This window comes from Archocentrus centrarchus, chromosome 14, assembly GCF_007364275.1.
Source record: "Archocentrus centrarchus isolate MPI-CPG fArcCen1 chromosome 14, fArcCen1, whole genome shotgun sequence".
NCBI classification, from domain to species: domain Eukaryota; kingdom Metazoa; phylum Chordata; class Actinopteri; order Cichliformes; family Cichlidae; genus Archocentrus; species Archocentrus centrarchus.
The window spans coordinates 24,788,364-24,812,114 of NC_044359.1; the positions used below are offsets into that span (position 1 = coordinate 24,788,364).

At 43.5% G+C, this 23,751-nt stretch overlaps 1 protein-coding gene across 1 annotated transcript; it reads right to left on the bottom strand.

Moving 5' to 3' along the window:
- Window positions 1-3,851: 3,851 nt before the first annotated feature.
- On the bottom strand, window positions 3,852-8,165 carry LOC115791459 (uncharacterized). Its single transcript, XM_030745546.1, has 11 exons — window positions 7,904-8,165; window positions 7,463-7,599; window positions 6,797-7,103; window positions 6,416-6,498; window positions 6,223-6,275; window positions 5,572-5,614; window positions 5,275-5,345; window positions 4,985-5,086; window positions 4,546-4,856; window positions 4,239-4,417; window positions 3,852-3,992 (listed from the first exon to the last, which is right to left on the bottom strand). The coding sequence occupies exons 1-11, from the start codon at window positions 8,049-8,051 to the stop codon at window positions 3,852-3,854; spliced, it is 1,575 nt and encodes a 524-aa protein (XP_030601406.1). The 5' UTR covers window positions 8,052-8,165.
- Window positions 8,166-23,751: the final 15,586 nt, after the last annotated feature.

Consider the following 23,751-nt stretch of genomic DNA (forward strand, 5'->3'; position numbering starts at 1 on the left):
TAGTTACACACGCATAAATTTGATACATTTTAGTACTTGGAGAGTACATGAGTCCGGGAATCTGTGTCGGGACCCAATCTGTCAGACCCCCTGCACATTTCATCATGGGCCCTAATTCTTTGGCCGCGTGCCTTGCATGTAATGCTAGCGAGACATGTGGAACAGATGTCTCCGCTATCATATACCAATTTTGCTGATCAGAGGTGAGAATAACCGCCGCTGCGACTCCCTCCGGAGCCACATAAAAATCAGAAACTGCTACCTCTCATTGTTGACCCTCCAGCTCGGCAAAAGCATCTTTATACCAATCTGTGTCATCTCTGTCATAAAACAACGTGACATGGGGAGGGTCAGGCGGAGAGACATATGGTCCCAATCCAGCGATCCAAGGTTCCCACCTACAAAACAAAGTCAATATGCCTGTCTGTGTTGGCATTTCTGGTTTCAGTGTGTATCTGTGTGGCCAGGGGTTGCATCAATAGTTGGTGTTTCCAGCTGGAGAGCTGATAATCACACATCCTTATTTGCCCATCAGGTATGGTAATTGTCAGTCCATATAATTGTCTTATTGTAGAATGGGTTGCTCCTGTGTCAACCAAAAATGGCATCATCTTGTCTGCCACCATCACTGGGAGAAGTGGTTCTGCCGTTCCCTCTTCTCCGTGGCCTCCCTGTGGGGTGTGTCAATACTGTCCTGGATCCAAACCCCAGGTGTCCTCCCACAGGAAGTACTGGCCCCCTGAAGCCTGGTACTGCACTCCTGGTGCAAACTGATGATCGGGTGCGGCCTGTGTATTAGGCACTGTCCACCCTCCTGGGCCTTGTGGTGGTGCCCATGTGTTTGGGGAAGGGTTTCCACACGCTCTCCCACGGCTTGCTGGTCCTTGTCTGTTCCTAGGGCAGCTCTTGGCCCAGTGATCCATCTGACCACACAGAAAACAGGCTAATGTACGAGGTGGTCCCCCTGGTCCGCCAAACGGTCTCAAAAGTCTCCCCCTCGGAACCCCCCCACCCACGCTGTGGGTTCCTCTTTGGGAATGGTAACTGATGACCTGCAGGATCCGAATCCGGACCCAAATCCAGTCAATTCGGTTCCTCTGGGTTCACCATGTGAACCACCATTTGTTCTTGTGATCTGTTTTACTGTTTTTCTTTAACTCAGTCGCTTCTTGTCTTGCTTTGCCGAATTTAGCTCCTCCTTCAGGTGGGGGAGGTAGCTGATCTGCCAATGTTTGAATGTCACCTAAACCAAAGGGTTTATACTGCAGGGGACCTCCTTTTATTCTAGCTAATAATGGCATTTGTGTGGGCAACGTTTTACTTCAGGTCCCACTGGACGGTTGATTTGCCTTTTACTCCTTTCCCTCTCTGGGTCCTTTAGTTTCTCTGTTTCCTTTTTCTTACCTTTCTTTCTCCGTCTCCGCTCCATCGGAGACTCTCCCTCTGTTAAGTGGGCTCCTCCAAACAGGAACTGGTCATCTTCCATCTCCTTTTCACCTTGGACTCCCCCCTTTCCTGTCCATTTTCGTTCCAGTCGCGGTTTTTTCGATGCCTGAGTTGCCATCTCTCTCCTCCTTTTCCTTAGGAGAGCTGTCAAAATCCTCTACTGGTGGTGCCGATGGCTCTGGAGTTCCATTCCCCATCTCTTTTGAATCTTTCTTTCCAGTTTCTCTCTTCATTCGGTGGTCGAGGCACATACAAAAGGTGTAAATGTCATAAAGTTTTCTCCAACTTTCCATAGCATCCTCATATGTTTTCCTCCGTGTCCTTTTTTTCCAGAACGTGAGCCCCTCTTTCTCTTCTGGGCTACATGTTGCTTTTACTCTCTCACAGCGACGGTTCAACTCGTCCCTTATCACCTTCTTCAGGGGGCGTCTCTCACTTCCACTAATGCCTTCTGTTTTGAGGGCTATACCTACCTGTTCCCTCACTCGTTTTTCAACACTCTTTTTGTCCCTTATGGTCTCTTTCTGTTTTTCACCACCGTTGCCAATTCCTCAATTTGCTCATTGACCGTTTTCCACTCTTTCTCCATGTTATCCTACTTTCCTTCTTGGTCCTTAATTTATTTCCAGTTACTCTAATATAAGTTTTCTTTATTATTTTATTTATTTGTTTATTTTATATATTGTTTATTTTATTCTATTTTATTTTATTTATCTATTTTTATTTTTACTTTATTTTATTTTACTGCTTATTTTATATTCCTCTGCTTCTCTGAGTTTTCATCCAGCGGTGCTGGATATGTCTGTGGATGAGTGTGTGTGTGTGTGTGTGTGTGTGTGTGTGTGTGAGTCCCCTTTGTGACTCCTCCTTCAGCACCCACCCTCAGAGACTTCCGCCTCTGAGAATCAGTTTGCTTTGTCTGTTGAGGAGTTCACTTCCTGTTTTGAGCGGCCGACCGCGCCCAAGTCCTCTAGTTCACCTTTGTTCTTTGCACAATTAAAACTTTTACTCTCGACATCTTCTCCTACGTTTTCTCCTTTTTTCTTTTTTCTTTTTTAACGCATCTGGCTCCCGAGACGTCTTTCAGCAGGCCAAGATCGCCCTTTCACTGCGATCTTGCTGTTGTTTCCATGCTCGTGCACCAGCATTCATACCACGGTCGCGCGCATTCACAATTTTCCCTCGAATGGTTTATTTTTTATGATGCTTGAGGTCCTTTTATCAATTAAACCTCGGGCCTTCCACCCTTATTTTTTATGATGCTTGAGGTCCTTTTATCAATTAAACCTCGGGCCTTCCACCCTTATTTTTATATGCTAGAGTTTTTTATTCATAATCATTCCGAAATGCACTATTATTTTAATATGCTGAGAATGATTATCAATAATCTTCTAGGACTTTCACCCTTATTTTTACTATTCGGAGCCGCTTCAATCTCTCCAGGAATTAAACACCTAGTGCTAACCGATTTTCAAATCGCGTTAGACCGAACCACGTCTGGTCCGGCTGGCGAACACCACTCGCTAAGCAAAAACTATTTCTTATTTTAATCTTCGGGACTGCCTGACTTTCCCAGGGATTTCACCTAGTCTCCCACCGGTCCGACCGCGTGGACCGTAACCACGTCTAATTACGGCTGGCTCGACCACCTGCTAGGCAAAACTATTTCTAATCCTTATTTCACTTTTTCCTATACTAAAACCATTCGTTAAGTAACCCAATATTTCTCGGGATTCTGCATTATTAATGTCCTTTTTAAATTTAGAAACACGGGAGTTAAACGTAATCTGACCACTTTTTTACAATACTCAATCAGCAGACATTCGGTAAAACAGGTTTCTGCCTTACCTTTTCATATTTCGCGCGCGGGGTCAGATCAGTTATTTTCCCGGTTCGTCCGAGTCAAACAGACCTATCCAATTCTGTCATATCTCCCTCTTTCATCCCGGACGAGCCCCCAATTTATTGGGAAATTAATCTTACACCGTCTTTTCCCCTCCCGGGTTCGTAATGAAAGAGCAGAGATCGGACTTTCAGTTTCATTTTTAACAATTTATTAATCACCACACATATTACATAAGGTCAAAAATAATGCAGATTTTAACACAAGCATGCTTGGAGATTGCAGATTAATTCTCCCTTACCGCATTCATGCTGTTGTCTCCCCTAAGCGCCCTGCAATCTGACTGTCTGTGCGCGCCCCCGTTCTTTATGGTTCGGGGCCATAAAACCCATATAAGGATATATGTTTACCTCTCAGGCCAGCTCTGCTCGCTCAGTTATGCGACCCCCACTCTACTCCTCCCCTACTCTACTCCTTGCTGCACCTCTCCAACTTCTTAAGATAAACACAGTGTGCTCCCCAATAAGCCTTACATTCCTTAAATCTGCAATAATTAATTCCCTCAGTACCATCTGAGATACTCCTCCACAAAAGCTTGCTTCTCACATGTCTTCACACTTCTGAGGCATCCAGCAGTTTGGAACATGGTACTGTTTTGCAAAATTACATTTTGCAGAGATTCCTCTGATTCTGCTTCCAGGACCTTATAGAACAAGCAGTTTATTGTAAGGAAAACTACCAAGATATAAATTTGACAACCTTTTTATAATGAAGACAAATACAGGATTAAAATTATTCCATTTGTGACTTCACATTTGTTGAGAGAGGGTGAAATATGCCCTTTCAAAAACAGAAATAATTCGCTCAACCATAATCTTTATCTGAATGTCAAAATAATCTTTACTTGTCCTACAGTAAATCTGTTCCCTGAGCCTAGGTTATTTCCTACCTGCTGCAGAACTTTCCCTATCTCCTCATCTTGCACATCTTCTACAGTTGCGCTGAAACTTGGATTCCCTATCATGTGGTTGACCAGGTTCTTTGAGAGAAAATGTGGTGCTGGTCCCCCGTGTACAATGGATACAGCAATCATCTTTCCTGCTAAAAAATACTCATCTTCCCTGGCAGCTGTTATACAGAGCACAGAATTATTGTGGTTATTACTACTTAAATCTGCCTATGATAAAAATATGAGATGTTTCTGAAAATTTTGATTTTAGTAGTACAACCACTTCACTATACCTAAAAAGACTCACCTCTTGAATTGCAGACAAGATAACGGTTTTCTGGGGGTCCATCGAAGATGGGGCGATTTCTCAGATGGCTCATGAGAAGTGTAAGGAATTCACGCCTTGGGCCGCCTGTATCCAACCCTTCTTCAAAGCAGCCAGCATCGTCATTAAACTTGATGAACATGTCATTGCTGTCAGAGTACGTGCTGCGTTGAAATCCGCGAACAGCTCCATCCCATACATCTGACCGACATATATTGAACCTGCTGACCTTCTTGCGGTCAATTGCCAGTGCCAGATGTGCAATAATTTCATGTGCCTGCACATTTGTTTTTCTAGAAAAAAAAGAAAATATTTTAAACACAGGATGTACTTCTTTACTGATTTATCAAACTATGCATAATGTAATTATGTGCAGGAACAGATGCTGGTTAATTGAAGACAAAATGTCTAAATTACTAACACAGGCTCTTCTGTAGGCAGCTCTTTCTCTTTGTCATGAGTAAGATCTTCAACATCGTCTTCGTCGTCAATCAGAATGGGTTCAAACAGGTTGGTGTAGTTTCTGCAGACAAAAAACGTGCACACATCATGTGCACAAAAAAGAAATACATAAGCCTGCAGTTCCAGCTTTCTAGAACCAAACATTTAATTTATGACACAAGTCAAATATAAAAGATTCAAAGTAAATATATTTATAATCATTATCATTTTGTCTCATCCCCTGTAATAATTACAGGAGATACAACACACCTGTAACAGGAGCTCTGGACAGTGAGACATTCACGGGTGCCTGGATCTTTTCTGTTATCCAAATCTATATCCTGAAAACACAAAAATGAGAATGAGTGAAAATTAATGTTTGGCCAATTTAGAACTATTTTAATATCCTAACAGTTTAAAGGATTGAGAGGAGAATCTGTGGATTGTGGTGCAAGATGAAGGTCAGTCGAAAAAAGTTCACATTCTGCATTTTACGCTGCTCACATCCAAAAATTGCTGTAAATGCTACAAATATAACAAATCTTTCAAAAATAAAAGAGTTAGTACCTGTTGTACTTCATTTGAAAGCACTAGATCCCCAACATCATCCCTTAGAGGGCAAAGAAAAGCATATATCATTGCGTATTATGAAAATATGCAGTCATGGAATTCATTATGAGACTGCCCCGTTTTCTTCAATGTCCTGTTTATTTTATTGCCCTGTAACTCCTCTGTGCATCATGTGACTAAAACAAACAGAAAAAAACATGGAATGCCTAAAAGCGCTGTTTTTGGCAGTATGGTACTATAGCTATTAAAGTGAAGTGATTTTTGTCATTCTCGCAAAGATTTTGTAGAAAATTAATAGATATAAGTTTTCAAAGTAAACTCTTATGAGCTATTTTTGTTGTTATTGTATTTGCCTAAACAAATGTACCTTTACTTGTACCAGACAGTAAAATGAACAAGACATTGAAGAAAGCAAGGGTGGTCTAATAATTATTTCCATGCCTGGATATTTGACATTTCAAAAACAAACAAGCATCCAGAAAATAAACAAGCAATACAAGCACTTTATAGGACATGTAACCACATACAGGACAAATAATCAAAGTAAATGTCATTAATACATACTGTATGCAAATACAGTAAAGGCTAAAATACTTTTGGTACACATGCACATGTCATGCTATGAAATGTTCTTAAAATATAACTTACTCTGTTTCTGCCACTTGTTGTAAAGGACTGCTTTCATCCAGAGGTTCCCATGGCTGACGTAAAGACACACAATGCATTTCACATAAAAACATTTACATAGTTCTATGGAGTTGAGGTAAAAGGTAAATGGTGCTTGTGATGGTCGAACAACCCAAAAAAAAGACAGACTAAATACATTTTAAATTGAACTTACCAGTGTATCAGCAAGATCAAACTCTGAGGATTTTTTAATAACAATCTCTGGGTCAGAGTCAGACAAGTCTGACAAATTTCCAACTGCAAAACATGAAAAAAAAACCCTAACTTAATTTCTACTAAGTGATAATACTATATTTGTTAAACAATGTTACACCCGAATGCATAAACATAACATTTCTAAAAACTCATGACTCAGTAGATCCCAGAGTGTATGGCTTTCAAGTTTCTAGGAAGTAACTTGACATGTAGGAGCTAATCTTTGTTATTGAGTTGATTGATTTATGCCAGTGATGCTTACTTGCACAACTTCAAAATTTATATTTGTTGAAGTTTAGGCGATGTGTGCCAAACTCCACACACAAACACCACAGCTTACCTTCTTCAAAGTCCCTTTTCAAGCAGATGAAAACAGTAATCCTTTGATATGGCTTGCCAACTTCAGCCTTATAAGCACCAAGGGTAAAAGGTCTTTGTGTCCCAGGGATATTAATAACCTCTGTCCCATCTGGATACAGAAGAAGGAAAGGCCCATCTTTTATATCTTTGTTGAAGTCCTTCATTTTTTTAACAGCCTGACTAAGCAGAGTTGTGGCAGAGATGTCTGGGTCTGTTGTAAGGGAAATATTTTTTCCACGTTGTGGCCTTAGACCACCCTTCTGAATGACCATCAAGCCAACATTTATCTGAAAGAAAGAAGATGTGAAAGACTGAGCAATGTTTAAAAATAATTGTCAAACTTGTTCTTTTTGTTTTTAAATCTTGTGTTACATGTTGCAATAACAACCAAATGGACCAATTATTTACTAATATCAGTCAAAGCACAATGATGGAAACCCTTACTTTTAAACCACAGATTTGGATACAAACAGTTCATAATAACGGTTGGTAATTTATTAATCAACAGCTGATTTACTATTTTGAATGATCATGAATTGACAATATGCTATTACTGGTTATCAATTATTCTGCATAGCTTTGTTCCGCTGAACTTTCTTCATAGATAAAAGCTGCTTGTTTTCAGTCGGAGCCATGATGAACCTACCCGAACTTTTATTTTTTCCTTGTGCTTTAACCCCTTTCTCCCTACAGAATACTTTTGCCGCTCCTCGTTTTTCTTTTGTTGATATTCTAGGAAGGTGCTGAAGGCTGGAGTCGGGCAGGGTGGAATAGTCTGTCGTGCTGAAGTCAAGGAAAAAAATGACAAAGTCGCACATCAGAGAGATGCATAGTCCTATAAACGACATGCCATACTATCCAGAGCAACACAGGTTTTCCAGGAAAATAGCGCCCAAGAATGCAACGGACATTTATATTTGATCTATAAATGCTGCTGTATTACTGAAACCTAGGCACACTTTTAATTCAGCATTTGAAATTACAAGGCCCATTTAAATGAGAACGGACACGGTCTGTACACCGCTAATGTTAGCAAGTTACTACATCCATAAGACAAATAAACCATTCTTCATGCTTATGAACTTACTTGAAGGCTGTGGAGTACTTCCGACACATATTTCTTGAATCCTCTTGCCACAGTTGCTGCAAAAGTTTGGTGACAGCTCAACCAGCTCTTTCCCGCAGTTAGGACAATACATAGCGATATGACTGTCTTGCCGCCGAGCGCACGCCATAACTTCCGGTTCAAAAGCCAAAAGTGGCGTCGTCCAATCAGCGATTTCCCAGGTTTTCCCACTGGGACCTACCTTTTCCGGTTTGTTAATGTTGTTGTGCTTTCGTTAATGTTGTTGTGCTTTCGTAATTTGTAATTGTGCTTTCGTTAATGTTGTTGTGCTTTCGTTAATGTTGTTGTGCTTTCGTAATTTGTAATTGTGTTTCGTTAATGTTGTTGTGCTTTCTTTAATGTTGTTGTGCTTTCGTTAATGTTGTTGTGCTTTCGTAATTTGTAATTGTGCTTAGTTAATGTTGTTGTGCTTTGCACTTCAGGGCCACCGTAGTAAGGAGACCCCTGGCGTATTCTTCACTCGGCTCGTAGTGGGTAACAAGCCTGCTTCTTCACAGCGGGTCAGCTTCCGCCAGGCGTAGAAAGACAGCAACTGCCACGATTTCAGCAACAAAACTTTATTTCTTTTCATCTGTCCCGAACACACTTTTCCTTTCCCTCTCCTGCGCTAGCCTGCAACATACAACACAGGGCGGCGCAGAGGACAACTAACACATGGGCGGTCCCTCCAAGCCTACAACATGGCACCTCCCACTTGGAATACATCCCCCACAAGGCTGCAATCCTAAAGGGGAAGGCTCTGCCTGTAACACTACCCCCACTCTGGATGATGATTAAACCCTTAACATCACTCCAGCATGTTATAACATTAATAAGTAAAACAAAAGAGATCCTGAAAAGAAAAACACTCTCCTCCCCACAGTCCATAAACAAGCAATTCTTTGGTGGAGGATAGTCCAGGTTGAAGATGAAGGCACTGAACTTCCCACACGAGTGTAAACATCCTCCACTCTGGAAAGGGATGCAATTAAATGTCCATAACATATCATGTTTTACACACAAAACAAACTAAACATAGACAATCCCATTCACCCAACCGGGCAGCCTAACGACAATGGGACTCACACTGGGCATGGAACCGCCCTAGGGCTGCATAACCTGAACTCTTGTCCCTCCCTTGAGGGTATGAACATATTGTTAAACCAATATTACTGTTATTATTCTCTCCTTTTTTTTTCCTTGGTCCGCTAAGGCATTACATAGTATCTGTGAATCACGACCAAAACAACAAATTAAGCAGGACAATGCAATCATGAAATTGTACCCTTACAGTCCTTACAAAACAGTCAAGCTTACCAGTTTACAAATTTTTTTTTTTTTTTTTTTTTTTTTTTTTTTGACTGAGCAGGGCAGCGATCCGCCTACACCCTGACTCAGTTTTAGGCTACATTAGCCTTGGTCCATTAACCAGTCACCAAACCGGTCAGGTGCCCTCCGTCTCCGCTGCGGCCTGCAACGGGGTGTGATGCTTGGAGGGGGGTGACGGTCTGGTCTCGCAGTTGGGCACAGCCCACCAGCCACATCCACTTCGGGCTGGAGGGATCCATGCGGAGACTGCAGGGCAGGTAGTGGGGAAACAGCTCCCGAGGAAACTCCTGCATCAGGACCATCGGCTGTTGGCTGAGTGTCCCACAGGTTGAGGGGGCCGAGGTCGGTGTCGGGGTCATCCTCGTCGGGCGTTGGAGGAGGTACCTCAGCCGCTGCTGTCAGATCGGGTTCTTGGAAGACCCAGCCATTGTCCAGCAGAGTCCTGGAGTGATAAGGCTTAAGCCTATCATGATGAACCACTTTAGCCTTTGTTCTTGGTCCCTTTTTAATGCGGTAGACCAGATCATCCAACCGGCCTATTACAAAGTAAGGTCCCTCGTAGGAAGGTAGGAATTTGCGGACTTTGTGTCTCACTCTCTTGGTCCCTTTAACCAGATACCACACTGCAGCACCAACTGGGTACTGCACCTGGCAGATGTTCTTGTCATACTGTCTCTTAGCACGCTCACTAGATTTCCCGAGGGCCTCCCGTGCCAGCTGATGAGAAAGTTCCAACCTTTCCCTGAGCTGCACCACATAATGTGGGAGAGTGTTGTTGTGCATATCGTCGGGTGGCAGACCAGCAACCAAGTCAAGGGGCTCGGTTACCTCTCGTCCGAATAGCATCATGTTAGGGGTCAGCCCTGTGGAACTGTGTTTGGTTGCCCGATAAGCCATGACAGCATACGGGATCATTATATCCCAGTCCCAGTGGCAGCGCTCTGCAGTGGCGGCTAATGCTTTCTGGAGGGTAGCATTGAAACGTTCCACCTGGCCGTCAGACTGTGGATGGAACGGGGTAGTGTGTGTCTTTTCGATCCCCAGCAGTGCACACATCCCCTGGAAAACAGCCGACTCAAAGTTGGTGCCCTGGTCGCTGTGCAATGACTGGGGGGCCCCATACCTACACACCCACTCTGAAACAATCTTTTCTGCCACCGTGGATGCTTGTTCGTTAGGGACTGCATAGGCCTCCACCCACTTGCTGAAATAGTCCTGCACCACTAGTATGAAACGGTTATGCCTCTCTGTCTCATTTAGTGGCCCCATTAGGTCAACTGCAATTCTCTCCATGGGGGCGCCAACGCGCACTGTGCCCATCGCTGCATGTGGGGTTTTCAGTGGCCGTGCCTTTGCGGCACAGTTTGTACAAGTGCGGCACCATAGTGTCACATCATCCCTCATGTTATACCAGTAGTATCTGTTTTTCAGACGCGCCAGAGTCCTCTCTGCCCCAAAATGACCACCCACTGGGCCATCGTGCATCTGCTGCATCACTGAGCGGCGAAAAGGGTGAGGCAGTAAGATCTGGGGGTAGAACACTTTGCCTTCAGTGCAATGGAACTTCCTCGCCAGCACACCATCTTTTAGATACAGTCTTTTCCACTGTGCCCAGTAGGCTTTAGTGGCGGGTCCACATGCGGCTACGTCAGCCCAGGGTGGCCGACCCCCCCCTTTTTCCATCCATTCCACCACAGGGGCTATGTCTGCGTCAGCCCTTTGGGCAGCCGCAAGCTGCTCTGGGGTCCACCCACTGAATGGTTTTGAGTGGGGCAACTCACTCAACCGGTGGATGCTTGGGTGACCTACAGAACCATCGCTACTGCCGACCTGAGGCTCCACTACCCCCACTCGAGGGTGCCCTGGGGGGTTAATGACGGTAGGGGGGTCCATTAGGTTGCACTGCACACCTTTATGCTGGAACTGGCTACTGTTGAATTTGGGATCTGGAGCCATGCAGGGGCACGACGTACGGCATGGCCTCCTGGAAAGTGCATCGGCATTTTGGTGGCTTTTTCCAGGCCGATGCAACACTTTGAAGTCGTACTCTGCCAGCTTCTCTAACCAGCGGGCGAGCTGGCCCTCTGGCTCCCTCAGCCTAGTTAACCAGCGGAGGCTGCTATGATCAGTGCGAACCGTGAAGGGCCTGCCCAACAAATACTGTCTGAAATGGGACGTGAACTCTACAACCGCCAGGAGCTCTCGTCTGGTCGTGCAGTAGTTTTGTTCGGTGGCTGACAGCCGCCTGCTCCCATAAGCCAGGACCCTCTCCTCGCCTCCCTGTACTTGGGAGAGGACTGCGCCGATCCCACAGTCGCTGGCATCCGTATCGAGGAGAAACTCGCCCTGGTCCAGGGGGTAGCCCAAAATGGGTGCTACTGTAAGACGCCTTTTTAATTCCTCAAACGCTTCCTGGCACTCAGCAGTCCATTTGAAGCGTGCATACTTCTTAGTGAGTTCATGGAGTGGCTTGGCTATTGTGGCGAAGTCCTCCACAAAGCGGCGGTAGTAGGAAGCCAATCCAACAAACTGTCGCACCTCTGTGACATTCCGAGGTGCAGGCCATTCGATCACTTGCTGAACCTTCTGGGGGTCAGTAGCAATGCCCCCGGCCGAGATGATGTGCCCCAAGTAGGCGACTTGCTCTCGGAAAAGGCAGCACTTTGAAGGTTTCAGCTTTAGGTTGGCTTTGCGTAGCCTAGCAAAGACCTGTTCAAGCCGCTCCAACATCTGGTTGCTATCCTGCCCCAAGACAATAATGTCATCGAGGTATACCAAGCACGTTTCCCGCTGCAGCCCAACCAGGACTCGATCCATTAACCTCTGGAACGTGGCCGGCGCATTGCATAGCCCAAAGGGCATCACGTTCCACTCGAATAGCCCCTTTCGAGTACAAAAGGCAGCTGCTTTGCGGGCTCTAGGGGTCAGTTCTACTTGCCAGTACCCGGATGTCAGGTCCAGTGTACTGAAGTACTTGGCTGTGGACAGCGTATCCAGGGTGTCCTGGATGCGTGGCAGGGGGTAAGCGTCTTTGATGGTGCGCTCATTTAGGGGCCGATAATCCACACACAGCCGTGGACTCTGGTCCTTCTTTTTCACCATCACAATTGGTGCAGCCCAACTGCTGTTGCTAGGCTGAGCTAACCCAGTATCCAGACTCTGCTGTACCTGCTGGTCAGCTGCTGTCTGTTTGTCCCCTGCCATCCTGCGTGGTGGATGTTTCACCGGTGGCCCCGGTGTGATCAGGATGTCGTGCTGAACAACGTTGGTGCGGCCAAGGTCATTTGGGCCGGTTGAGAAGACGTCCCCGTAGGACTGCAGAAGGCCAGCCAACTTGTGGCAGGCATCCCGCGTCAAGCTGGAGCAGCTCTCGGCATACAGGGCATGCAGATGGCCTGGCACGGAAGCAGGGTCAGGGCTGCTGCACTTAGAGGCTGCTAGGGGACTGAGCAGATGACGCTCCATCCCTTCCAAGACTCGTGCCGGCTGGAGGACCCCAGCCACAGCACCCCTTCTTAAGGTAACAGGCGCAGCCCCAGGGTTGAAGACTTGGATAGGGATGCTGGAGGGTTTCCGAGGCTGCACAACTGCGTGGGCCACAAGTACCTGGTGCTTCTCCACGAAGCCTTTAGTGGGGCTCAACATCAGGTCCCCATGAGTGATGCCATGGGAGAACCCTGGGACTACGTATTCGCAGCCAGGCGCCAACACTGTGGTGCGTGCCACTCTAACAACATGTACTTGGGGTCGGTAGTATGATTTAAAGAGGGGTACCTTTTCGTCGAAAAGGGTTACCTCACTGCGGCCATAGTCTAGACAAGCGCCTGCTTCTTGCAGGAAAGGGTGCCCCAGAATAACTTCGGTGCTCTCAGCCATGTCAGCCAGGATGAAGTTCACGTCCGTGACCCTGCTACCGACATGCACCGGCAGGACAACCTCTCCAAGGACAGCCAAACCCTCTGGGTTGATGCCCTGTAGGACCTGAGCAGTGGATGGCTGTGTCTGGGGCCTGGAGTCTATGGGAATGGTGTCAAAATGGTGGAGGGGCAACACATTCCTCCGTGCACCAGAGTCCAGCAAACCACATAGTTCCAGCCCATGCACCAGTATCTCAACACACATCACATCTCTGCGATTCTCGTTGCAAATGACCACAGCACCTGGGTCAGAGGTCTGGTCCCTGCTGGCCCTTAGTGGCTTTTGTGCACGAGGACGAGGGGAGGGACAGTTCCTCCATAGGTGTCCTATGCCCGAGCAGTTGTGACAGACAGCTTCTCTCCTGTTCAATTTGTCATGCATGCTTGGATTCTGCTGCCCATGCTGCTGAGGTCTGTGTGCTCTCTCTGATGGTTTATATTTTAGCATGTGCACATTCTCCCGTACCATAGCCGCCCGAACCGCTTGTGTTGCTGAGCCCCTGGTGCCTGGCCGCATCAGCTGCGTGACTGCCCTGGCGGCCCTCCTGGTTGTCTCGAATTGGTGGGCAATTCCATATGCTTTGGCCAGGGTGCGTGGCTGTTCCTCCAGTAATTTCTGGATCGTTTCAGCGTCTGCCACAGCATTGATAAAAATTTCTACACCAATGCGATCTTGCTCCCTCTCGGATCGATCGGCATACACAATAGAAACCTTTTCGTAAATGTCATCTCTGAGGGTGTGCAAGGCTTCACCGGGTTTCCTGAGTCTCTGTCTTAGCTCAATGCCGATGGCTGCTGCATGTTCTGAACATGGCCCATAGGCAACCTCTACCTCCTCCACAATCCTCCCATAGCTCCAACGAGCAGATTTGGGGTTTTTGTGGATTATGGCGCCAGCCGCGCCCCTCAAGCTGAATCTGAGTTGGACAGCCATAGTCCTCTCTGTCCAGCGGTTAGCCTTTGCACAATTCTCAAACTGATAAAGAAAATCTTTCCATGAACCTGATCCATCAAAGTGACCTGGCTGCAGTACAGGAATTTTTTCTTTGCCTCTGTAATGTTCATCGTCACTACTGTCTACAGAGTCACTATTATGCGCCGCACTAGAGTGACAGTAACGTGGCACTGGCCTGACTTGCTTTGCGCTATGTTGGCCATGTTCATAGAATCCAAGCTCCCCAGCTGGCGCTGCTGCTACGTGAGGCGTGGAGGAGCAGCAATCCTGAGCCAGCATTTTAGGGCTGAGTTGTACAGGCTGGGGTGTGCATGGCACGATACATGGATCAGTAGGCTCAGTAAACTGGGCTTTTACAGGAGCGCAACGGTTACGGTTCATAGCCGTGAGCGAAATGGCTGGCTGGTCACATACAGTGGGTGTAACGAACTCAGTAGGATGCTGATCTGTGCCACAGGGTGCAGCTTTAACTGGTGTGGATGCCATGTTTATAGAGCTGTCACAGTTTGGATAGTGACGGTAATTGAAATCACCACAAACTGCCTTCTGTGACGCCTCTGGTGTTAAGAAGGGGTTGGTGTGCGTGGAGGGTGGCGGGGTGAGATGCCATGCAGCCTCACTCTGTAACATATCAGCGGCTTCCTCATTAGCGGCTAGTGTTAGCTCCATGCCTGTGACGAAAGGGTTGCTACTATATCGTTTAGCATACACTTTATCGGGCGAGTCCATATTAACTTTAGCAGTCTCCGTGTGCTCCGGCAAAAATGGGTTAGCGCTCCTGCTAAGGTGCATTACCTTGGTGTTGCGCTCGGCATCCTCGCGTGCTGCCATTTTCTCTCTCGTTCGGAGCGCTCTCTCTCTCGCCGTCCTTTGCGGAGCTTAATCCCGGACAAGAGCCCCCAGTGTTACCCGACCAGATCGCGGCTCCCAACCGTGGTAAGGAGACCCCTGGCGTATTCTTCACTCAGCTCGTAGTGGGTAACAAGCCTGCTTCTTCACAGCGGGTCAGCTTCCGCCAGGCGTAGAAAGACAGCAACTGCCACGATTTCAGCAACAAAACTTTATTTCTTTTCATCTGTCCCGAACACACTTTTCCTTTCCCTCTCCTGCGCTAGCCTGCAACATACAACACAGGGCGGCGCAGAGGACAACTAACACATGGGCGGTCCCTCCAAGCCTACAACATGGCACCTCCCACAGCGGGGTCGGACAATACTCTCCTAGCAAGTCTGAGCTCAGACTCTTTATAAATGGACTGCAAGGAGGAGTTATCATTTTTACCTATCACTTTCATTGCAGTTTGTACCATACGGTTGAGTTTGGTTTTTAATTGCACGGAGAGATTGCCGTACCATTCAATTCAGTTTATTTATATAACAGCAAATCACACAAACAGCTGCCTCAAGGCCAGAGAAGAAGGAATTACCAACTCTTCACTGTTGGTGCATGGTGCAGGTAAAATGTTCAGAAAGTATAATCAGGTATTATACAGTACAGTACCTTAAGTAAAACTACTTAATACATAAAAATGTCACATTAAGGTTGAGTTCCTCTCAAGAATATTGTTAAATTATAATTGACTCATTTACTGTAGTAATGTGTATTTTATGTACTTTTCATGTTTCATTTTATTGTTTGTATCAACCAATCTGGTGATTATTTCCAAGCTCAATCCAAATACTTTCATTCAAATGAAGGATTATTTTTAAGTAAGAAGGGAGCAAATACTTAGCAGAGCAGATCAAAAAAAGCACTGACACAACAGATTAACTACAGTATGTAAAATTTAGGCTACCTTCTATGGTGGATTATTTATGAGAAAATGCATGCCCAATTAATCATTCTAAAGGAGCATGTTTGTTTCTTACATGACTGTCCATGGCTTCCCTTTTGGAAAGGTTGAGAGAGCTGCTAATGTGTGCATTTCTATAGCAATAGTACTTAATTGTAATACTAAAAGTATTTGGTTGTAGTGCAGTTAAGTTAGTGAACGTTCACAATTTAATTTGTTGAAATCAGCTACAGGTTCTAATTGGCAGATCATATCATACAATAAGAAAAAAACAAAGAAGCACTTTAACCTGAAGTACAGTAATTGCACGGATCATGACTTTGTATAAGCTAATCATAAGTGCCTCTGCTCTTTGCAGATAAATTTTAAAGATAAACTGACAACTTTAGAGTTAATTTTCATAATACCGTTTCGCTTGTTGAGTCCACTCTTGCTCTTTGGTTTCCCTTGGTTTTACATGCCAGAGAATTACCTCAGTCTCCTCAGGAATATAATGCAGTCATTATTCCTCATTACTCATTCCTGTCCCTGCTGGGTCCTATAGCCTGACACGTTCTGGTCTCCTCTGGATTTCATTCAGGAAGTACAGTATATAGAATGAAAGATGTCTCTTGGTAGGTAGATAGTGACCCCTGCCACAGTGGTTTGTTATATTTTAAGGTATTTTAATAGAAATATAGTATAAACAGGGAATGTTCAATAAACTGGTTGAAGAGATTTTAAAGATTTTTTACTTTTTACTGAGATAATTGTTTCAGAGACACTAAAACTTAAAGCAAGTTGAGTGGCAACACAGTTGCACTACATAACATGTACTTAACATGTTGTTGTGTGTCATGAAAAATGTAACTGACAACATGTAAATATGTCAGTAAAACTGTAATTTTAAAACAGGATGAAGCCCATCAGAAGCTAACTTATTATTAATTTTAGTTCACTTTCCTGTATTACACATTCATGTCTGGCATTGGCAGGGGTGAAAGTAGATTCAAATTCTTACCGGTACTATGACAAAAACTGTGTGTGTGTGTGTGTGTGTGTGTATATATATATATATATATATATATATATACAGCACAGCCTTGCCCTGGGGCAACAGAATGTTTTTCTTAGTCGCATTCCCAGTACATGTGAACCAATCAGAATGGTTTAAAAAGGATTAAATTTCAGTCCACTAACATGTTGGAGTCATTATCAAGCATGATTTGAAGGGGGGAACATCCTTTTATGACACAATGTCCAAGCAGCACATGGTGTGAGAAGAAGGTAAGAATAATTGCCCTAGTAATCATTTAAAAAAATACAGGAGTGTTTATGAAGTTGTAGAGAGGGATTTTGTCAGGTTTTATGAATTTTTTTTTATTTTGCATTTTCAGAAATTCAGTTTTTCTTTTCGTTGCCTCAGGGCAACGTTGTGCAGTAAGGGGTACTTCTAGGGGGAGACTTAGAAGCTTGGGCTTAGGGCACCTTAGGTAAGGTAAGGTAGCCCTAACACTCAAAAAAAGTGGTACCACTGCCTTTACTTTGATATACATGGCAGTGGTGACATGCTGGCTACTCTACAGACTGGACTGCACTGAGAATGGGATGACAAAAAGTGACCACATGCATGTGTATGGATTCAAATCCTAAACTGCACAAAGTCCGTGCAATTCTGTGCAAAGTCTGTCTAAATCAAAAAAAGAAAAGCAAGAGAGGGCAAACCAGAGGTGGGATATCTCGAAAGTATGAGGAGTAGCAGAGGCCCATGGCCCCCATTCCTAATCATATCTGCTTGGACAGTACATCACAATGGCAAACAATATGTGAGAACAAATAATAATCCATTTGACTTATATAGCGCTTTTCAAGATACTCAAAGATGCTTTACAATTTCATGCACTATTCATTTACACCTCAATCATACTCAGTGGTGGTGAGCTAACTGGGGCAGTATGACAGAGGCATGGCTGCCAATTTGCACCTACGACCCCTCTGACCACCACCACATTCACACTTAGGTTAAGTGTGAATGTGGGACACAACGACAGCACTCAGATGGGGACTCGAACCTGCAACCCTCCGGTTGCAAAGTGAGCACCTACCCACTGCGTCACTGCCACTCTCAGTGCCCAAAGGAAGATGGAGAGTTCCTGGGTGCACAGGAACACCAAAAGCAATGTGTATAAAAATGTAATGTGCACCTCTGTTTTACAGCATACATGTACTTTTCATGTTTCATTTTACTGTTTGTATCAACCAATCTGGTGATTATTTCCAAGCTCAATCCAAATACTTTCATTCAAATGAAGGATTATTTTTAAGTAAGGAGGGAGAAAATACATAGCAGAGCAGATTAAAAAAAAAAAAAAAAGCACTGACACAACAGATTAGCTACAGTATGTAAAATTTAGGCTACCTTCTATGGTGGATTATTTATGAGAAAATGCATGCCCAATAAATCATTCAACAGGAGCATGTATGTTTCTTACATGACTGTCCATGGCTTCCCTTTTGGAAGAGTTGAGAGAGTTGTTTATGTATACATTTCTATAACAATAGTACTTAATAGTAATAGTAAAAGTATTTGGTTGTAGGGCAGTTAAGTTAGTGAACGTTCAAAATTTAATTTGCTGAAATCAGCTACAGGTTCTAATTGGCAGATCATATCATACAATAAGGAAAAAACAAAGAAGCACTTTAACCTGAAGTACAGCAGCTGCACAGATCATGACTGTGTTAGCTAATCAAAAGTGCCTCTGCTCTTTGCAGATAAATTTTAAAGATAAATTGCCAACTTGAAAGTTAAATTTCATAATTCTGTGTCGCTTGTTGAGCTTTTTTTGCTTTTTGCTGAGAATTGTTTCAGACACTTGTGCACAGGATGCTTTAAACCTAAGGCAAATTGACCAGTGGCAACACAGTTAGTTTGTGTACTCTGTAGTCAAATTAAAGGAAATCAATACATCTGCCATCCAGTTGCACTACATGACTTACTCATCTTGTGTGTCATGAAAAATGCAACTGACAACATGTAAATATGAGTGAAACTCTAATTTTAAAACAGAATGAAGCCCACCAGAAGTTAACTTAATCTTTTAATTTTAGTTCACTTTCCTGTATTACACATTCATGTCTGGCATTAGTGAAAAATCTTGTTTGTGGGATGGGAACCTCTAGATCCTTTTAATTAAGCCCACTATGCTTGTTAGCTGCTGATGTCCCAACGTGGCATCTCTCCTTCCATCTCAGCAGCAGCCACAGGAGATGCCCTCACCTCTGACAGTTCTGCGATCAAGATTAGTTTTCATTAACTCTATATAAATTTTTCAGAGCAGCCCTTAGTGCTCCCACAATGTACCTCATATTTAAAATCTTTATATTTGTCCCCTCAATTTTATTTGAGGTGCCCAAATGAATTTTGCATCTAAGTGCATTTCCAAAATTTTAAATTATTATTTTTAAACAATCCTCACCTGTGTGCCTAGTAAAGTTGAGAATTTTTCTCTTATCCCACATCTGTATATGACCAACCATTTTCCTATAACTTATGCTACATATATGTATGCTCCTTCTCTTCCAGATGGCTGTGTCATCAGCAAAAATTGACTTTCCTGTGTCTTTTGGTACCTGATCAAATATACACTGCTGAAAAAACATTAAAGGAACACTTAGAGGACATCAGATTGTTTGATGGTTTAAATTATCAATCTACAGGGGGCGTAATTCAAAGACACACTGTGTAACAGCTTTTCAATAGGTCGGTACTCGGCACAACATTAACTAAGCGGTTTCTGATGCTTGTGCCACAGCTGTGTGCTCAAACATTGGCCACACATGTCCAAAGATGTCCAAACATCTTTGCCTTCACTTCTTCATTATTGACAGACAGCATGCAGTTCTTGTCCCTCCAGTTGAGCATTAGTTCCCTCTAGTTCATCACTCCACAGTGGGTCAGGTTTTTGTACATACCAAAAGACTGGCCACCACCATTTTTTTATTTACCTGAGCTGCCCTGATTCCTGATCCTATACTGCTGAATCATTCTGTTCCCATATTGATAAATCCAGACTGAAAAGTTCAACACAATTGTTTTTCTCTTCTTTTTGTTCCTCCATAATAACCTCAGCCTTTTCACCTTCTCCATTGCTTTACGCAAATGAGAAGTTAAACCTATCGGTCTGTAAGTAGTGGTCTTGTTGGGCCTTTTCCACCTTTGACGATTGGGATTATGACCACTTTCCAGCTGAGCAGTAATCTACCTCCCTGTCGTATTCTACTGCAGAAAGCACATTAAGAGTAGCTCCACATAAGAACAGCATGAAATCAGCACAACTTGGGAAATCATCTCCAAATCTGATTATGTTACATGATAATCGTGATGGGAAAAGAAAATTTCACGCCTCATTTTTGGATTAACCCCCTTCCATGCTGAGTGGGAGACACACTTTTTGGGAGTCCTGAGCACTAAAGTACCTTTACTCCTGATCAGTGGTTTCCAAAGGCCAGAAAATTCCATCCCATTTTCAATTGTAATTTTCAATTTTTTTCGAATTTTCTGTACTTGAGCGTCTCCCTTCATAACTACACAACCACCATATACAGCGCTATGCATCCACAGCTGCAGTATTTAGGAGGAATCTCCCTGCCCCACCCCTAATCCTGGTGCATCTTTTCTTCTGCCTATAGACTACTGCAACATGACCAGACCTCTGACCATTAAGTCATCTTAGTGGTGTTGGAACACATTTACTAGATACCTCGAAAACCCAGTGTATACAGCCTCTGGAATTTCTCTCTGAGTGGAGCAGAATAGTCTGACGAAGGTTTTTCACAAGCTCCTCCACATCAAATCCACCCACCCCCATTTCTATGCCCATTATTACACCTTTAGCTTTCCTTTCCCCTTTATTGATTATAAATCTGACCACTATATTGCTGTTCCCCACCTTCCCCACAAACAAGGATTAGGCCACCATCTCTGCACCTGATACATGTTAGTTATCACCTACACATTGCTTCAGTGTCTCAACTTGACTGGGCTGAGAGATTTAACACATAGCTCATTGTCAAACTTGAGAATTTTGTCTATTATTTAAGCTCTCCCATTTATCCATTTTGTTCCCACTATTACCAGATGCTCTTTACACTCTCCCTTTAACCTGAATACGCTCATTTGAACTCTTGTCTGAGCTTATGTTGCAGCCAAACTGCCTCTTCCAGCTTCTTATAATCAATCTTTGATATTTCTCTTTATTCAGTTCTTTCAATGCAGCTTCCAGCAGGCAGTAAACAGTCCTGCACCTTTCCTACACAGTGCCACAAATGCTAGTTACTTTTGGTTTCAGAAATTTCAAGAGAAAGAGCACAAAAGAAAACTATCAAAGAAAAACAGAAAATAAATAAATAACCAAAAATTAAACAGGGAAACATGAAAAAAAACACTCAATATAAGTGAACTAACCACCTGGCACTAAGTGGGGCCCTCTACCTGATCTGACATGAATTTGAATTTGATCAAAAACATAGCTGCAAAACAAACATATAGTGTCTTAGTTGCATGTTTTAATATTCTTGGAAGTGCTTTCGTACTTAAAACAAATAATCACATTATACGCACCACTAATGTCTCTAAGGAACCATTTATACACATACACCCATACGAGCAGTGTGTCACAAACTGAAAATGTGTTCAGGTTGTAGTTACTGAAATACAAGTATGTGACATTAAAATATCATTTTTAAATGGGTTTTCTTGATTAAACATGATGGGCAGGTGTACATAGACCCTCCAATGTTAACATTTTTGCCAATATTGTAAAAATGTTTAAAAATTAATTTTAGCATGTGGTCCAGCAGACAAAAAGCCACACTAAGAATCCAGGCTGTGCATAAAGACAGCCAAGCAATGATGCAGTCAAAAACAAGCAGACCTTCTAATGTTTCAAATGTTTGTTCTTTTAACTTCACTGTCTGCAACTACCTCTCAAATCTCCACCCTGCCCACATTCACCGACTATGTTTTTTATTGAACAGTTTCTGATGTATAAACTGCAAATATGCAGTGCAATATTTTGCCCCAAATCTTGGTCCAGCAAATCCGTCAGCTAGGTGGGAAAGCTCCCTCTTAGAGCAGTCATACACATCTAAAGGTTTAACCCTGGAACTCCCAGGGTGGTCATTTTGACCTTTTTGAAATTTTACAGTGCCATATCTTTTTTGCTATAAACTGTAACTTTATAGGGTCCTTGTAACTGTAGGACCCTGACTTTTTCTAAATATGCTACATTGTGTTCTAACATTGTCATTTTATTAAAATTACAAGACACGAGAATTATGAGTGTTTCTACCTGGAACTCCCATAGGTGGTCATTTTGATCACAATACATTATTTACATAAATTTATAATAAATAAATATATGTATAAATATAATTTGTAATCAATAAAAGATCAAAGAATACATGGATCTGTAATGTTACCAATCAGTTAAAGATGGTTGTGGCCATGATCATAGTAGCTATACTGACCATATGCATATACAGCGTAATTTGGTGAAATTGGAAGCTTTTTTATCCCTGATTGGGGACATTATTACTGAAACGCTCTCACACACACTACTGAAACACTCTCACACACATTACTGAAATGCGCTCACACACACTACTGAAACACTCTCACACACATTACTGAAACACTCTCACACACACTACTGAAACACTCTCACACACATTACTGAAACACTCTCACACACATTACTCAAATGCGCTCACACACACTACTGAAACGCACTCACGACCCCTCTTCTGTGGAGCTGGTTCCACAGAAGAGGGGTCTGAAAGCTGAAGGCTCTGTCTCCCATTCTACTCTTAAATACCCCAGGAAACACAAGTAAGCCAGCAGTCTAAGAGTGAAGTGCTCTATTTGGGTGATACAGTACTATGATGTCTTTAAGAGAAGACTGGGCCTGATTATTCAAGACTTTGTATGTGAGAAGAAGAATTTTAAATTCAGCTCTGGGTTTATCAGGGAGCCAATCAAGAGAAGCCAATATGGGAGAAATACGCTCTCTCTTTCTACTACCTGTCTGTGCTGTCCTGAGGGATTGGAGGGATGTTTCTTTCTGTGGCCACTAGGTGGTGCTTTTTCTGTTTGGGGATTATCGCCATTTCTGCTTATCCTCTGTAACCCGTTGGCAGCCATATTTGTTTTCCCTTGCACTTTGATAGAGAGCACATTGTGGATTCAGGTAGCCAAAGTATCTGCTATCATCCTCATCTGGGAATCACTATAGGGAGCATAGTCTGTGAGTATGGTTGTAATAAGATGCCTATGTTTGTTTGACATGGATATTTTGTACAGTTAACCAGGTTAAGTTGTGTTTTTGTTTCATCTGGCGTTTCGTATGTAATGTGTTATGTTGATAGCTTTCAGCTAGCCAAGCTAGTAGCCATGTATGTGAAATAGGCTTTAAGATACTGGTAATACATATGGAGCATGTATGTTAAAGGGGGTTCGATGTGTTCATTATTGTCATTATTTGCTTCTTTCATTTCAGTTTTACCCCATTCTCATGCTGTTAACCTAAACGGTGGTGCTTAATAAATCCATCATACAGAGACTACAGTGTGTGGAAGGAGTTGTCTGTCTGCCTAGTGAAGAAAGGGGACTCTTTAACGAGGGCAGAACAGTAAAAAGACTGACTCGACTGTGATTTCAGCTTTGTTGGATAGCTATCAGACTAGCTCAACCTTTCAACCACGATGTCCGACGCAGAAGCGAAAACTCATGACACTAGATCAGTGTGCTCACGCGCATCAAAATCGTCAAGGTTGTCGACACGCTCCAATAGATCAGCAA

Bases quoted from the DNA above. Each gene is read 5' to 3' on its own strand.
- LOC115791459 (XM_030745546.1), bottom strand. From the start codon at position 8,051: ATGGCGTGCGCTCGGCGGCAAGACAGTCATATCGCTATGTATTGTCCT. The intron at 7,600-7,903 runs GTAAGTTCATAA...CCTTGACTTCAG, and splicing joins AAGTACTCCACAGCCTTCAA to CACGACAGACTATTCCACCC. The intron at 3,993-4,238 runs GTAGGAAATAAC...TTGTTCTATAAG, and splicing joins TAGGGAAAGTTCTGCAGCAG to GTCCTGGAAGCAGAATCAGA.